Source organism: Athalia rosae, chromosome 1 (assembly GCF_917208135.1).
Source record: "Athalia rosae chromosome 1, iyAthRosa1.1, whole genome shotgun sequence".
Classification (NCBI taxonomy): Eukaryota; Metazoa; Arthropoda; class Insecta; order Hymenoptera; family Athaliidae; genus Athalia; species Athalia rosae.
In genome coordinates, this window is record NC_064026.1 from 13,629,181 (window position 1) to 13,645,839 (window position 16,659).

The 16,659-nt window shown below is 42.1% G+C and overlaps 1 protein-coding gene and 1 long non-coding RNA gene across 9 annotated transcripts in view; one reads left to right on the top strand and one right to left on the bottom strand.

Annotated features, from left to right (window-relative positions):
* LOC105687209 (small conductance calcium-activated potassium channel protein) overlaps positions 1-16,659 on the top strand; it is a 148,241-nt gene that overhangs the window by 74,635 nt on the left and 56,947 nt on the right. For 7 of the 8 annotated variants that reach the window (XM_048660163.1, XM_048660162.1, XM_048660168.1 and 4 more), the window contains one exon: positions 7,655-8,050. In XM_048660163.1, the coding sequence (XP_048516120.1) occupies positions 7,655-8,050 (396 nt within the window). The remainder of the gene's footprint in view (positions 1-7,654; positions 8,051-16,659) is intronic. The other variant, XM_048660165.1, reaches the window with a different exon arrangement.
* The window catches only part of LOC125502226, a 50,064-nt gene that overhangs the window by 19,738 nt on the left and 13,667 nt on the right, over positions 1-16,659 (bottom strand). The window lies entirely within an intron of this gene.

Genomic DNA, 16,659 nt, shown 5'->3' on the forward strand with positions numbered 1-16,659 from the left:
GCGCGAGGAAACAAGAAAACTTTTTTCAAAAGCACTCGGCACTCGTAGCGAAGAGGCTTTTCCTTTGTCAGTCGCAAAAAAGGGAGAGTCGGTATAGGGAAGAAGTGAGAGGAAAGTATAAGACCATTTCAGAGTCCCTGCATTTTCTCACGTGCCGCGAATTTACGTATAATGGTATGAGGCGATTCACGGTGCAAATTGAGTTTCAAAGAATTGAAGAGTTCTATCGCTCGTAGGGTATTTGGCGCAATAAAACGAAATTAATGGAGGCCCAGCCGTCGGTCGAAGGGGACAACGATATGTACGAAATAAAATGAAGAAGCCACGTTAGCTGCCCTTCTATTCAAAGTATATGCCGCCGCCATGGACGGAATCACGCCCCTACAATTAAACATGAAAAAATTCATACTCACGATGAAAAACCAGCGATAACATAAAATCCTTTTAAATAAATTCACTCTCAGTTCCATTTCTAGGTGGTACAAGAACTAGGCTTTTACGACGCAGAAAAACTGGGTCGATCATACTTAATAACGAACTTGTCCATTGTTTCTGCATGTAACGCGCACCTATCAGAGTCCTTGGGTTGAACATCACATGTCCTGCGAGACGATATAATACTCGATGGGATCAAATGCAAGGAGAATGTGCATCGTAGTCCTTGACAAGTCCGAGTTGTATAGAGTACACATACAGTCCATAACGTATAAATATATGTGCGAGTATATAAAAGTGTAGCACGTGCTTCGAAAGTTGGCAGCTACTTAGGGGTAGCCGTAATTGATCTTGGCTCAGTTTATTGCTGAGAGCTCGGACTTTGGTTCGAGTAATTCTGAGTTTCGCGATATTCGTGACCAGCTTACAAACAGGGCGAAGTATACACGTAAACCCAAGGGACCATACGGATATGCTCCGGAGAGACGGCAGACCCTCGCCCCGGTGCAGCTTTTAATAAAATAAAAAAGAGCCTTTCGCAAAGTCCTTTCGCCACATGAGTTACCGCAGCGTAGGTCGATCGTCCGGTGAGAAGCGAAAAATAAAAAAACACTCATCGCATTGAAACGGGGTACTAAAAAATTTGACAAACGATGACAGAGGTGAATCTGAATCGGAGGTCATCAGACTTCGTTGGTCCCACGATCGCACCGATCGCGTGTTATTGTTCCGGAAGCTCTATATCTGATCAATACAGTTATAACTCTCGCCGAAAGCGGACGGTGAATTGCAGATTGTTTTTCACACCCCGTGCTACCCTGCATGCATCGTACGTATACTATAGGTGTGATTTATTTCACCGCTCTATGAACCTATTCAACCACAAATGTAAATTCATGTACGCGGGCGTTCGTAACAGCTCGCGTAATCGCAAACGGAACTATTACGGGAGTGGCCACTGCTAATTAGGTGGTTGAGATAGCTGAACAGCTCCTCTACCATAAAGTAGAATCTAAAATTCATGAGAACTTTATCATTCTCAACCGCGATGAAAATCCACTCGGAAGATAAAATTTGCAATTAAAGCGTCTAGTGGAAAAACAAAAATGAAATAAAATGAAAATTAGACGACGCTACCTGTTTTTATCTCTACATCGCGAAGGTTACTTCAAATCGTTCGACCGAATCTGAACGCCGTTGTTTAAATGTTTGCGAATAGGTGCACAATACCGTCGAATACAAAAGCACTGATTCCTTAGGATCGTGAAATTGGGAGCGAATGATCGATACGCATGTACCGATTTGTAAACGAGGGTTGTGCGGGTACTCACCGCAAAACCGCAAGCATTGTAATCGATGTAGAAGATGCTACAGGTTTTAGTGTCCTCTGTAAGCCTCTGGTACTCGATTAATAGTGTTCGCCTTCGGGGACAAGAAATCAACTCTATGTAAAAACGAGTTAAAATTGAGTTAGTCGGAAGCCAAGTGAGTCTCTTGTATCGTGACGTGGCCAACCCTTCCGAACGCGCGGAGAGAAAAATATTACCACCAAACTTTAGGATGCGTAGAGAAAAAAAATTCGATTCTTCGACCCATTTCACGCCATTATTGACTTACGTTACTTACCCCTCTTTCCTCACCAGCTATTTCTTATTGTCTGAATTTCTTTCGCCGATGATAACGTCGCGTTCACGAATCTGGTGAGATTGAGCTCTCGATTCATGTGATTTTCGGAAAGAAACAAAATGACCAAAATTCGGAGGATGAAGTAGTTTGAAAAACATTCGACTGACCATTTGCCGTTTACACTTCGCGAAATGTAAATTCGTCTCTTCCAGACCCAGACAAGTTTGATTTACCTCGGTAACTTTTCTCCGGCAAGCGTACACAGGCGTATCGTAAGTGCCGGTACTTTATGTTACCGATCGTACCGCGGGTTTAATATTGTTCTCAACATTTCAGACTCCTAGAGACTGCGAAATCGTTTCCTCATTGCACCGCTTATAGGTTGATGCAGTACTTACGTATGCACAAGCCGGCGACTGCGTTCGTACGGTCGCAATTGTTTGAGAAAAATGTCCCTCGTTCGTCTTTTACTTTTCTCTTACTCGATCGTAAAAAGTCTATAATCTCTGCTCCATGTGTCTGGAACTCTCACAATGAGTGAAATCGAACAAACGTTACTCGACGATTCCGCCCTTAATATCCGATCGAAATTTGCCAATAAATTGACAGATCCGTTCGACGCGATTCTGATAAAAATTCTTTCAAATTCAGTCTGTCTTGTTGTTAGCGCTACCACATACAAAGCTACATTCACACATTGGGAACAAGTATGAGCGGAAAGATTGGAGAATTTTACATTTTTTACGTCAGCTATGCAGCAGCGGGCAAGAAAATGACGATGTATAACTATCACGCCAAATTTTGATACCGCCATTGATTATGCCATACTTTGAAAATTTTTCGTTCGAATAAACAAACTAGAAAATTTTACTCATTTCAATTTTTAGCAAATCAAAAACAGTATTCCAATGCAACCTTCTTTTTCTTCATTATCAAGTATCAGAACCAATGTTAGAGATCGATTGGTCAACAGTAAAATGCAGACCAGGAAATAAGCTCTAGGTATGCGAATCTGATATGAAACGTTTGTAGCGAGCGTCCGGTACACGGACGGACAATCCAATCTACTCGACATAATTGGAATCCTTGAACCTTCGATCTATATTGCCGCTACGCCACCGACCTTCGATCACATACTTCGCCTTACGTACGATACGTAGACCAATCGGGTGGGTGAAATCGCGCGGGATGATATTTCTGTGTGAAACACGCACGAATCGATTTTCAATTATCACCCACACGAATTCCATTCAAATTTCATAAGCGACTCTCATATGTACTACTTATTACGCGTATTCGAACTCACGAGTAGACGTCTGGATTCGTGAGAAGGGTGCAACATGTCTCGTGTTTCCTTAGCATCGCGAGATAATCTACACTCTGTATCTGGGTACTCGAATCGTTTTGCCGATTAACTAAAAGCTATGCGTATTATACGTACACCGTACATATGCAAATATCTTGATCTATATGCTGTCAATAATAAAGATAACCCACAAAACTCACAATCAGTGATGAGTTTATACCATTTATTTCCCAACCTCACGGCGCGGTGTGCAGTGGCGGTTTGAATTGGACCAGACGTCCTGGGTGTTGAGCAGAAAATTGTAGCCAAAGTAATTTCTCCCTTGATTCAATTTTGAAATGAAGTTAATCGTAAGTCCAACAGTTGCACTGAGTTATAACTGTGCCGTTAGCTCGTTTAGCGTATATCTTAGCTGCTAGGTTGCAGTAATTTGTGCACCGATAAATGACGTCCGGATTCATCAACGCGGCTATTTCTCTCCGGGGCAACGGCACGATACACCTTCACGATGGTTATTGTATTTCGTACAGAATTTCTAAACGCGAATGCTACGGGGTACTCATATCCACGGTTGAACGTGTTCGATTGTCACGTTTCGAACAAAGCTCTCTTTGTCGTGCAGGACGGAAACACCTAGCGTTTATCTGTACTTATACCTATGGCACTACTCTCTGCTCGCAACTCGTTATTTGATTTCTAAGAAATATTAAAAATTCATAGTAGAGCCCCCACCGGATATCAACCACATTTCGTGCAAAGTCTAGTTTCCCTCGTAAAGTTAACGACGCGCAGGTAACAATCTAACGACCACTTAATTAGCTTCCCGCAGCTAATTAATTATACCTGAATATTGTCTAGTCCCGTGACCTGTTTCGCTACAAGTGTTTTGTGTCATATCGAACTAATTCATGAATATTCTTCGCAGTACAATAACGACCCTGCAGTCACGGCTGGCTTTGATTTTTTTTTTTTTTTTTACATATTTCGTTTTTGAACAAGGCGTTTGAATTCTCGTCAATTTCGCCTCTTCCTCGTTCCGCAATATTTTGCGTATGCATGCCGGTGAAGTTTTACAGGAAAAAATCGACATCAGATTCTGAACTCGACACGCTACTTAATTGTGAGTCTACGCTTTGATCCTCACAATACCTGGCTCGTACGATCGACGGAAAGTTTTTGATCAAATTTTAACGATCAGATATCAGAGCTTAGTGACGATTCTTACGTTTTATTTATTTTTTTTCTTTGTCAACGCAGCATTATGTCCTTAAGGGACAAAAATACATTCTTCTTAAACGTCTTAAAGTAAAAGTTCTTCATCGCTCGAAAAGTCAGCGATATAGAATTCTTCTTTTCTCGTTATTTTGTCCTTTAATTTCACCGTCTTACCTTAACGTATGTAGGCAGATTTCGAAATGGAGATTCAGCCGAATACCCACCTCTACGTTGGAAGCGGGCTTGATTTTTGGTAGCAGATAAATTCACTCCTGCACAGATCCGGGAAACTCTACTGGGAAATTAGAAGCTTCTTGAAAACAAAAAGTAACTTCGGGTGAGAAGAAACCCGTCTCCGGGGTCGAATTGCCCTCGACAAGACAAGATTTCGCTCCTTTGCCTGAAGCCAAGGGCGGCCCCGAAAGCTCGCCCTACAAAGCACTATACATAAGTAAGAATAAAACAGCCTTATAACGACTTGCAAAAAAAAAAAAAAAATCCATCAAGGTCACATTCAACTGTATTTCACTTCAATTCACAATAACGGATGAACATTTCTGCGGTCGACGATAACGTTTTATATTTCATGGCCAATGACTGTTGAATTTTTCTCATGGTTTTCACGTGGCAACCATGATATACTTTAACAAAAAAAAAAAGAAAATTAATAAATAAAAAGACAAATATTTCTTTACCTTATTCAGGACCGAGTTGTGAAACAAAGCTGCAGTTTCGATAACGGAGAGCAAACAATAAGGGCATCTGATATCAAAAACATCGTTCATTGAAATCAAAGAAAAATTGAAAGCGTAATTGAGTGTCACTCCTAGTGAAATGTTTCCGAAAAGAGATAGCTCAGCGATGATTAGCAGTTTTCCATTCTATTTGTCGTTGATTTTTTTATGCGGGTTTCGAACCTCTTTAGTCACATTATAGATATATCTATGACCACGTACTCATGTAATCGATAATGTTACTTCGATTGGATCTGCTACTCCTGTTCCTATATCCTTGGAGAATGAGTGCTGTTTGTAGTTTCAGACGGACATAAGATAAAAATATAAAAGCAAACGAAAAAGCGTATAATATAAAACTTTATAATTTTATTTATGTTTGTTGACTTCCACTTTACCAGCAAAGAAACGATGAAGGAACAAGACATAAGTATGAGGTTTGGATTCTGCGAGAGAGATCGAAGGAGAATACTATCGAAAAGAAATAATCAATCCGCAATCCTTTGTTATACTTGGAGCAATGACATAACACCAATTCCTTGAGTGAATATTTTATTATGCACCTCTAACTAGCTCAATGGAAATCTAGGTAGGAATCTATAAGAGTGCAAGTCTGTGTGAGATTTGCATAGAAGAAGAGCATTCCAGTCGATAGATTCTCCGTTCAAAGAATTTAACTAACTTCTCTCGACTGCAGTACAAAGAACGTTTGCCTTTCTTGGATAATTCTTATTCATGGTTTTATACGAGCTCTATTTAGCGAGATTAATATGGCAATTTTTCTTCCTTTTTTTTTTCATTCTATATATTAAAAATTCAAACGGAATGACGCCTTTGATCCCAACGAATCCCATTTTTAAACCTCTATTAGCGGCCGGCAATTTCCTTTGTACATACGTTGGAAGGCTCAAACTGCAACGGCGTGTCATAGAATTCAGCAGAGGCGGTGCAACAGCAAAATCTATTACCTGACAGTGATTAATTCTATAATGATAAGAGCTGAGATAAGAGGCAACCCTGTCTCAGAGGCTTTTGGGCCGCACGATAATTTCCGTAAGATGGCAGCTATGATTAATATCTTGTCTATACGAACAACATCAACTGCACCCCAGAGCTTTCGCACGACTTTAATACTGATGGAAAAAAAATCATCAGGATTCAATGAATTAGCGAAAATTTCCTCGAACACCGGGTAAATGTTGTATAAAATACAACATTTCGCATAACCCCTGAAGAACGAGGTATACACGGACGTAAAAGAATCGTATATCATAAGAAGAAGAAAAAATACCTAGTACAATGAGGAAAATTTGTAATATTACGTTGTTATTGTGTTGTAATTTTACAGGTCTCAAATCTAAGAAAGGTGAAGTTATATCCTCTCGTATATAAAACGTACTTGTAACTTTTAATTCCAGGTATATCACAACTTGGCAACGAATTGCACGTGGCACGGTAGCGCGTACACAGCACCCAAAAGATCTCTGAAAGTAGCTTGCAGCTTTTGCTAGATATTAGAAACTTTAGAATTTTAGATCAACCTCAATCGCCCGGAGATCCGATGTGATCCATGAACGTGAAATTCTACCTTGTACTTTGCCTTTCCTCTTCGACATTACGGCCGTCCGGATGATTCTATAGTTCAATTCCGAAGGGGTGCACCACCACCCATAGCGTGAAACTTTGGCGTTACTTACCAAAACTTATTTGCCTAATCTTCTTTCAGTTTCACATCTTTATTCATCGTTTTTTCGCGATAGTCCAGTTCTGTACGTCCGGTGACGACGTTTGCTTTGTCTCAACGTTAATCGTGCTCACCGATTTGATTTTTCGCCCAGCTGAAGCGACCGGCGTTATAAGATCCTGGTTCACGATCCAAAACATCGATGTCGAATCGTCCCCGTGATATCTCAACCCCGTAATTCGTTCTTGCCGCTGTACGTAGATTTTAGCTTCTCTCAAAAAAGGGTATAAATTCGCTCTAACAATAGAATTGAAACTCGCGGATCTGATAACGAGTGTGCAATGTGCATTCGAGTGAATAATGGCTGTTGCGGAGTATCGTTGAAAAACACGTCTTTTCGTTACGGTGATAATATTCAACGAGAATCCTCTTTCACTTAATCTCTCCGACCGCGAAATCGAGACGCCCGCAGGATCAAAATGGCGAAACAGAATTCAGAAATATTCTCCTCGTGCAATGAAACGAAGAAAGTGTTATTTACCATGAAACAATTTAAGGCTTACGAGAGGTTGAGGACAATTTATAATGGAGAATTTTACGTTCGCGATTTCGATACTCTCAAGTACCTCTTGAACACCAATCTCCCTGTTCTAGCTGCAGAAGCCTGCAGTCTCGACGCAGTCGATTCCCAGCGCGATGAAAACCAGCGGAGGGGTCTCAGGGGGCCCTGGAGGCATCGGTGGTGCTGTGGCCGGACCCGGTGTCGGCGCCGGCGAGGATGCTGGAATTGCTCTCGTTGGCGTCCACTCGGAGTACCCTCGCTACATGGAAGAACGTGGCCTTGGCGGTGGCTCGATGAAGGGTCCCTCCGGCGGCAGCATAGGGCCCGCCTCTAAGCACAAGCCGAACGTTGGCTATCGCCTTGGTCGCCGGAAGGCCCTCTTCGAGAAGCGAAAGCGCGTTAGCGACTACGCTCTCGTCATGGGCATGTTCGGCATCATCGTAATGGTCATCGAAAACGAACTTTCCAGTGCCGGGATCTACACGAAGGTGAGTTACAAAATAGTTTTTCATCCCTACGTCTGCGCATCATGTTCGCAAGAGAAGCTTTCGTGACCGCGGAATTTCAAGCGACGAATTAACGACATTCTGTTGTTTTTTTGTTTTTCTATCAAACTGATCGTGGATCAGTATTTTCTCGCTATCGGAAAGCTACGATTCAGCAACTCTCACTATTGAAATATCCTAGGATGCCCTGTCGGAAGAATATAAACGAACTTTTACGATCCCCGACTGTCTGTAGAGCTAACGGTATCTCTTCCGGCCGAGGCAAACGCCGGACGCATAGACGATTCGAGAAACACATTCGGTCCGATACCCGGCATTAATTTTAAAAATAAAGTAAAAATCACTCACCGTGAATCTATCGCTAGTGATATTCGGCCTACTCCTTTACGGATACCTTTGGACGGCTTATCGAGGTTTCCACAAAGCTACAAATTACCCCTTGTGTCGCCACGAGGTGTACAGGATAAAGATTGATTACACACTCGGCAGCTGCCGGAGAAAACAAAGAGAGTCAGAAAAAGCCCCGGGTAAACTCCAGGCGTGTGCCTCTCGTCTAGCAAAATTATAGGACGTCGCGTTTTATACATTCAAGGATTTATACCAGTCCTGCGGTGGGTAGATACGCGTCGCCTCGGTTTCATCGTTTTTTGTCCCGTCTTCAGGACTCCGGAAAGAAGGACGACTGCTTATCCGACGACCTTAACGTCTCGGTGGTTTAGGATTGTCCTTTATCGAGTTCGGTATGAAATCCCCTATCCTTGAACGACAAAAAAACAAAAAGAATGAATAAAAAAGCAGCTCGCAAAGACAGGACTTGTACTTGAATTTCTTATTCCGGGATAATGCTTCCTAATTGGGACGTCGTAGCCAGAAGCGATGAGAACTACTAATTAATTGTTGAAAGTCTTTAATGAGAATCCGTTGCCCGTTTCGTCGTCTCCTACAACTGAGAACGCGAGAGGTGATAATGATGATGAAAATAATAACAATTATGAGATAAATAACAACAACAATAACAGATCTGTATAATTTTCGATGACAATTATTCAAAAAGCGTCGTCGAATCATTAATTCGAGCGGGTACTATAAGCGAAAAGTAATCAGCCCGCGAGCAGAGTCTACGAGGGGAAACGGAAAAGTTCAGCGAATTTATTGTACGTGGGCATGTTCGGAACGAGAAACTGGCAAAGGGAAGATGACAAATTGAATGTCGAGTTTCGTCAAAACTTTTGGGAGCCGTCCGGATCATACAGTGCGAATAGTTACACGCGAAGAACTTTTACAAACTGCGAGATACGGCCGAAGCTGCAGCTTTGCGAAATTGCATCGCATAACTTGCATCGCAAGGCATCCCTAAAAGACGCGAGTTATCATCTTCGAATCTCAACACGCTCTTACTCTACTAATTTCCGGTTTTTCGATCTTATCATCAAAGCCCACTAAACGAACCTCCGCACGAAACTTGTATGTAAGTATATAGAGAAATACGTTGCGGATAAAAGTCTAAACGAGACTTCGGCACGAGCTCAGGTTAGTTTCTTGTTAACATTGGGCAAAATAAGAAACAAGAAATTGCAACTCTACGGGAGCTGTCGGCCGGTTCCGCACACAAGCTGCTGATTAAGTGATCAATTCGCACACGTTGTTATTCTTCGGTTATTTTATTATTTCCTGTTTTTCTTCTCATCTTTCCCCCGCGTATGAACGATTTCTGGCTTTTTACCTGTGTATTCGATACTTCGACTCTCCCTCGGATACCAAAAAGTGTTTAGCGAAGTGCGAGTGAAGCGTGAAATGCGATTTCAGATGATTGAGCCGAGTTTGATCGAGTTTGGTTCTAGATCAATCGATCAATATTGGCTTTTTATTTCTCGAATGAAGCTTCGATGTGGTTATCCAAGCGGAAAAAAACGAACTTGCTTATTACCTGCCGAACCCGCTGCGCTCGCATTCGGAAGCACGTGATATCCGCGTATTCCTCTGCGGCATAATAATCACTTATCAGCTATCCAAACAGAGATGAATCCGCCGTAGTTAAACAATTTCTACAACCCCCTCTGGACCAATATTCAGCCCACCTTCGATTCGGGGAAACGAGGACCTCAAGAAATGCCGTATAAATCCACGGTTTGACTGGCTATTCCAAACTTCGATTGCTTCTTCAGAGGCCAATAACGGTTTGAGTTTGTCTCGAAAATACGATCAGCTACGATAATCCCCGTGGAACGCGAATCGTCGGGGCTTTTAACATTTCGCAGCCCAAGTAGGAACTCCCTACACGCCCCGTGAACCATTTTCCCCCTGCGTCCTACTGCGAGAATACACACTACGCGGTTCCGAAAGGTTGAACTTATCGGGACGACCCTTTTTAGGTTTCGCCAATTATTCACCGGGCGAAGCAACCGATGGTCAGCCGGGAGAAAAGTAATTGGAGTGCAAAATATACACCGCTGAGGGGTTGCTATCTGTGTACTTGGCGTTAAACACACGCTGCACAACTTAACGAAGTTACCCTATATTTTCCGCCCAATTACCATCGTACAGTAACATAAATCAGTACTCGCCGGGAGTGTTCGCAACGAATATGATCGTGATACGCGGTCCTACCGAAGTATTGTTCTTTATATTGCCTCGGGGACTTTAGGACGTAATAATCATCATCGATGTTGGAGTTGAAGCGAGCGATAGCGAATAACGTTGTCTGGACGGCTGATCGTATGTGGCAGGAAGTACGATACGTCCCGATAATTACGCGGCACCTCCCCCCCCCCCGATCGCGGAATGAAGAATTATTCGAGCGGATGAAAAGGAAGCAATTCGAATTGGGGAGAAAGGGATGAACGTAGTACGGGGCATTCTTTGAGGTGTGAGGGAGTTTATGGTTACGACCGCGAATCCCAATAACTACCGTTAAAATATTCAATGTTTGGTTGGGCACGTGATAAGTCGTAAAAATTCGTTACGACTGCTGTGCAAGCTCCATCCGTCGGGAGTAAGATTGTACACCGATCGGATGACGATCATCACGCCGTCGGGTATAATTGAAGCGATGGATTCGCCGAGCATAACCACTTTTTTCTTTTTTTTTGTTTTTTTTTGCAACGTCGCATCGCGGGGGTGAAATGGCGTTGCTGCGTACAAAGCCGAGGTACGTAGAAGTGAATTTCTAACCACCGTTTCGTTCGCATTGTCCGATGACAGGATTGAAATCAAGCGATCTTTGACTCGCGATTATTACCTGCATTCCCCGAATTTCATCGATTCTCACGTGACTCAATCCGCTTATTGTTAATCAATCTATCGATAACAGCGACGAGACAAAGCGATCTGCAATCCGACTGACTTCTCTAATACTGCTTTCAGACAGCTATACCGCTTCCGAAGGGACTAATCCTAGAACTATTTGGAACGTTGTAAACACCTTTTGACCCATAATCAATGATTATTAGTGCTTTGAGATGGGATCTTCTGTAGCAATATTACAGCTAGTGCTCGTAGAGGCAATTATTGATAGCCTGTGGCATTCGTAGGAAACGGATGTCGCTATAGTATTTGACTTGATCCTATATCTACATGCATAAGATGTCCTTTATTTTTCACTTTTTGCAGAGTAAAATCAGCGATAACTCGATCAATTTTCTAGGTAGATCAATTTGGCTTTCAGATTCGGATTTCTGATATCGAAATATTCAAGAATGTCATGGAAAAACTTTGAAAAAAGTCGAATTCCGGTCACAATGTTGAAAAAAATATGCGGCTATAAGCTTGGTGGAGGTCATTAATTTCGCAAAGTCAAAATAATCGGCACATAGGTGAAATGCAACGGCAGTAATCGGTACACGCTCATTTCGTTGCACGAATTTAGAAACAGGACGTTCATCTCGTTTCATCTCGCGTTTCGAGTTTTGATTGGTCATAAACTTTTTAGAATAGGAAAAATTTCAATTCGTTGTTCTCATTGTCAGCTTAAGAAACCCTTCTCTCTGAAATGCCGTATAATCATATCCTCCCGATATAAAAGTCCAGAATTGTTTTACCGTAATCTGTGTAAACCTCGAGTACAATTTATCTACGCTATTTCCTTCAGGCATCGTTATTCAGTACGTGATTTCGGATATCTGAATATTCGCGATATGGATTGGTTGAAAATCTTGAATTCCGCAAATTTGCCAGATCTAGAAATATCTTTATGCATCCGAATTTTTTTAACAACCTTTGAAATCGCGGTATTAACAACAATAAATCATGCCGCATTTCTCACGGCTCTGGGAAGTCTCTTAATGAAATTCACACTCGAAGCTGATTGGACTGCGGAAAGACCGTCGTGACTGATGTCAATTTTTAATTCGATAAAATAAATAAAAATGTAACTGCCACTAAGAAATTGGATCATCGTATCTCCTCTTTACAATGACAATATTTAACCAGGTGACGATCAATTGATAAGCCATCCGAATTATCGATACGTCTCATCGTCGGCAAAACAGTAGATCACAGCCTCCGTTCTTTCAATGAGTTTATAATAGGGCTTTTACGTACCTATATCATACAAACTGAGGAACGAATAATGACCGAAGGAGTAAGTACCAAATATTCAGGTCAACCTCACGAATACGTTAGACAAATATTTTATTTCCGTAATATCAATACACCGAAATTTCGAATCATTTACGTCGACTCACCGGAGAGTCGACGGTATAATATAATTAACTTTCGAGGGATACGCGATGGGGATGTTCGAGCTAATTGACGACGAGATAAAAAATTTAATTACTTCTGGGCATCGAGATACCATTCGTAAAAGAGAACAATTATTATTTCCAAGTTGGTTGCTCGATCTCTTCACCTTTCTCTTTAATCTCGTGTGTATCTCGCCAATCGCGTGCCATGGGAACTAGTCGCCATATCTAACGAGACTAGCTGCACCGCGCATAAACGATATCCGTGTGAAATATTCCCGCTGGCATTCTAAGCCGGGCAAAGTATTACCGCGATGAAAAATGTGAGCAAAATATTTCCTTCTCTAATAATATACGACTCTCGCCGTTGAGCGAGGTAGTGGCACATGAAGACCGAATGTTTAATAGGTGCACGGGGGTAAGAAGTAGCAGCGCGTAGGTAGACTTTGCCTGTCAGCCGAAGGTGGCCGGGTCGAGAATCGTACATTTCCACGTTAATTCGAGCGGCCTTCGAGTGTTGGAAATCGTTGCCATTTTTTTTTTTTTTTTTCCTCAAATATACGATCACGACGAAGGGTTGTAGATTTCGTACACACGTTGTGTCGCCGAAGCAAACTTCAGCGAAATGTCCAAATACATCCGCAAAATAAAAGAAAAACAAGCTGTGGGCTTCTTCATTTATCCCTACGGAAGTGAAACTATTCGAAGAAATTTGGTGGCATGTAGCATACAAGTAGAAAAAAGAAACTTTGAGAAAACAAAAAGATAAGAACGAGGCAAATCGTTGGGTAGATAATATCACTATACTTGCCGCGGACACAACGGAGCCAGTGAAAAATATCCAGGGGCGCGAACGCCGCCCCATCACGTTGACGTCCTCCAATAACCTCGACCGTATTCACCGATACGCCGCGTATTCCGCAGAGTCACAACGTCACGTCCTAATGTTAACCCCACTCGCTGGATCACTCGACTTTGTAGAAAAAAAAAAATAAGTCAGATGTATCCACTCCCCGAAACGAGCCTCCGAACATCTTCTTCAATTTACGCGATACACGAGCTTCGACGAGCGGCTGAGTCACAATCACTACCGAGCGAGGAATACCAAATGAGACTCGTCCGATACGAACTCGATTTGATAGTGAGACCGATAGGCGCCACGGTGTACATCACCTACCGATCATCACCACTTGACAAGTTTCATAAATTTCAGCGCTAATTTTTTTTCTAATATAGTTTTATGTTTGCAGAGATCAACGATCGCGTCACTGTTCTCGCCCATAAAAAAACGAGTGTCATTGTATTTCAACCGTTCCGGAGTCTAGTCGTGACGCTATCGTACGATTCGCCGTTATAAACCGTTTACGTCTACACATATACATCTTCCAATTCACATTTCTGGAAAATAATATATCTGCGTGGTCGCTTTTTGACTGATATTGGTGTCAATCACTGATTGCGAGGGACGCGAATAAAACCTCCGTATATCCCTGGAATGACGTAGTTAAATCGGCACTGACATACTCGCGAAAAGAAATGGCGAACCAAGCTTCACGTCGTGGCCTTTAATTGTCGTATCGAGTGATACCATGACGCAATTATCTATACATACCTATACGCGCTCGAAGGCTGGCGATTCATTATTATTACTTCTGCTTTTAATTCGGTCCTTTGGAGCAGACGATTATATCGGCGACAGAAGATATGAAAGGAGCTCTATTCTCGACGATTCTGCAATTGAAATCACTAAAAAAAAATTTGTCTCGGGCCAGTTATTTCTAGAAGTCGTCAACTCCGGGTCACCTCGACTTATCAGAGTCGAGAGGTACACCAATAGCATATAATTATACGAGACGAAAAAAAAAAAAAGCACTGGAGACGGATCCGAACTGCTTCGCTTTTGAACGAAGATGAAAATAATAATAATTGAAAAAAGTTCCATCCTTAATGGAATCGCCATCATTTCAGCAATAGCGGTGCAGCTATATGTATAAGCTCGAGCTCAGCGGGAAATTAAAGTCAGGGGAACGTGACAAACGCCAAGATTATCTAGAATTTATGAGACACGATTTAAAAATGGAACATTGAATCAACACCTTTCGTTAAAATGGTTTCAGTTTATATAACGTGGAAATTTGTTCTCTGCGTTACTTTCTCGCGAACGGAGCGCGCGTCGGGCAGCCGGTATATTATCGTTATTTTACGTATCTTCGATACCCTTAAAAACTATAAAACAACGCAACGAATTTCTTGGCATTGCGGTACCTACATACCTACACATTGGGTATTGGTTGTTGTTACCAACGATAAATCGCTAAACTTCGCAAGCGGCATAATGGCATAACGTGGGAATCAAGAGGGTTCTCAGTGGCGTGAAATGTAGCCAGTTAATATCTCGTAAAACAAAACGAGCGAAATAGGTCTGGTATATTATACCGGGTCAACTAAAAGGGGTCTAAAACTTTGTTGCAGTCGTAGATTTTACTCAACGCCTTTTTACGAGGATAAAGAGTCTCCTTTTATTTAAGAATTGAAATTTATTGTTTTAATTACGCTCATCCGGTAGAAAATTGACGATCACGGAATCTTAATATTCGAAGTCGCGCTTCTTGAAAGAAGAATAAAAAGTTTTAATAACTTTCAAACCCGCTGAGTACCCCGCATTGTACATGTGAAATGAAATTTTTCCGTATTTCATAAAGTCCTACATCTGATCTTGCAAGATTAATCGCGCAAGCTTTCATAACTTCTCGACAATTTCAAACACATTTCAAGTTAAACCCGCATGCCGTACGATACGTTCAACAACAACAGAAAATAATTCAATACGAATGAAGGTCAAACCTCGGCATACTATTTCGTTGTATTCATTCTCAGCGTATACTGTACATAGGGCAATTAATGTCTCTATACGGAGGAAGAAGTTTTACAAACCGGGTTGTCGACCAACTGCTTGAATTCTAATTCATAACTGCGTCCTCTCCTCCGAAGCTAAAAAGTCGTTTCGCAAGAAGACCCGAGGGTTTTCAGAGCGGCAACAACGAGTCTCGCGAATATAGGCACGCGCTAAACGCCCCCGGGCCTGCGGGGCAGTTTAAAAATGGGGGAGATCTCCTATTAAAGGTAGGTATATGGTCGAATACCGAGTCAGCCCTTTTGCGCGAATTTTTTTTTCCTTCCTCCATTATTTGCCCTTCCATGCCTACGAAATTACGTTTGATAAAATTCTTGTTTGTACACAGTTAGAAATGTTTCCCTGCGCTATATCCGAACATAGTTCTTAGAAGTGCCTGCACATTACACTTTTTATCCTCGAGCGGTGTCGAGGACATATTTTGTCGGGGAAAACTCGCGCGTTGTGCGGCTATAATTTTGAACAACTTTTGAAATTCAACACCGAACCGTTCGTGTGTACCAAGTGGCGAGTGAAAATTTTTAATTACCGCAACCCGCGTACGGCGGTGGCATTGCGTTGTTCTGCTTTCCGAGGGGATCAATTACGAGTTGATAACCGCGAGTGTCCGTGCACTCCACTTTCCTGTGCGTGCATAAGAGAGATTCTGCAGTAACAGTGGACACCTATGTGGTCCAGGGATTACCCGCTTAGCTGAGATTGGCACGTTCGGATGCACGGCCACCTCAAATTCCTAGATAATCGCGTCGGGTCTCACCGGCTGACGATGAGCCTCCATAATTTCCGTCCAGAGATCACCCGCATTCAATTTAGCGATACGATCCACTGTTGCGAATTTTTTATTTCCAGCGGAAATTAACTTTCTCATCATCCTCGTCAGACATTGACAATTCAATCAACGAGGTAATATGTATATTACATGACGCCATTGGGCGCAGCTGAGTTTAGCGAATTTATAGTTCTAATTTAGAGCTATAAATAACTCCGGAGAACGCGGC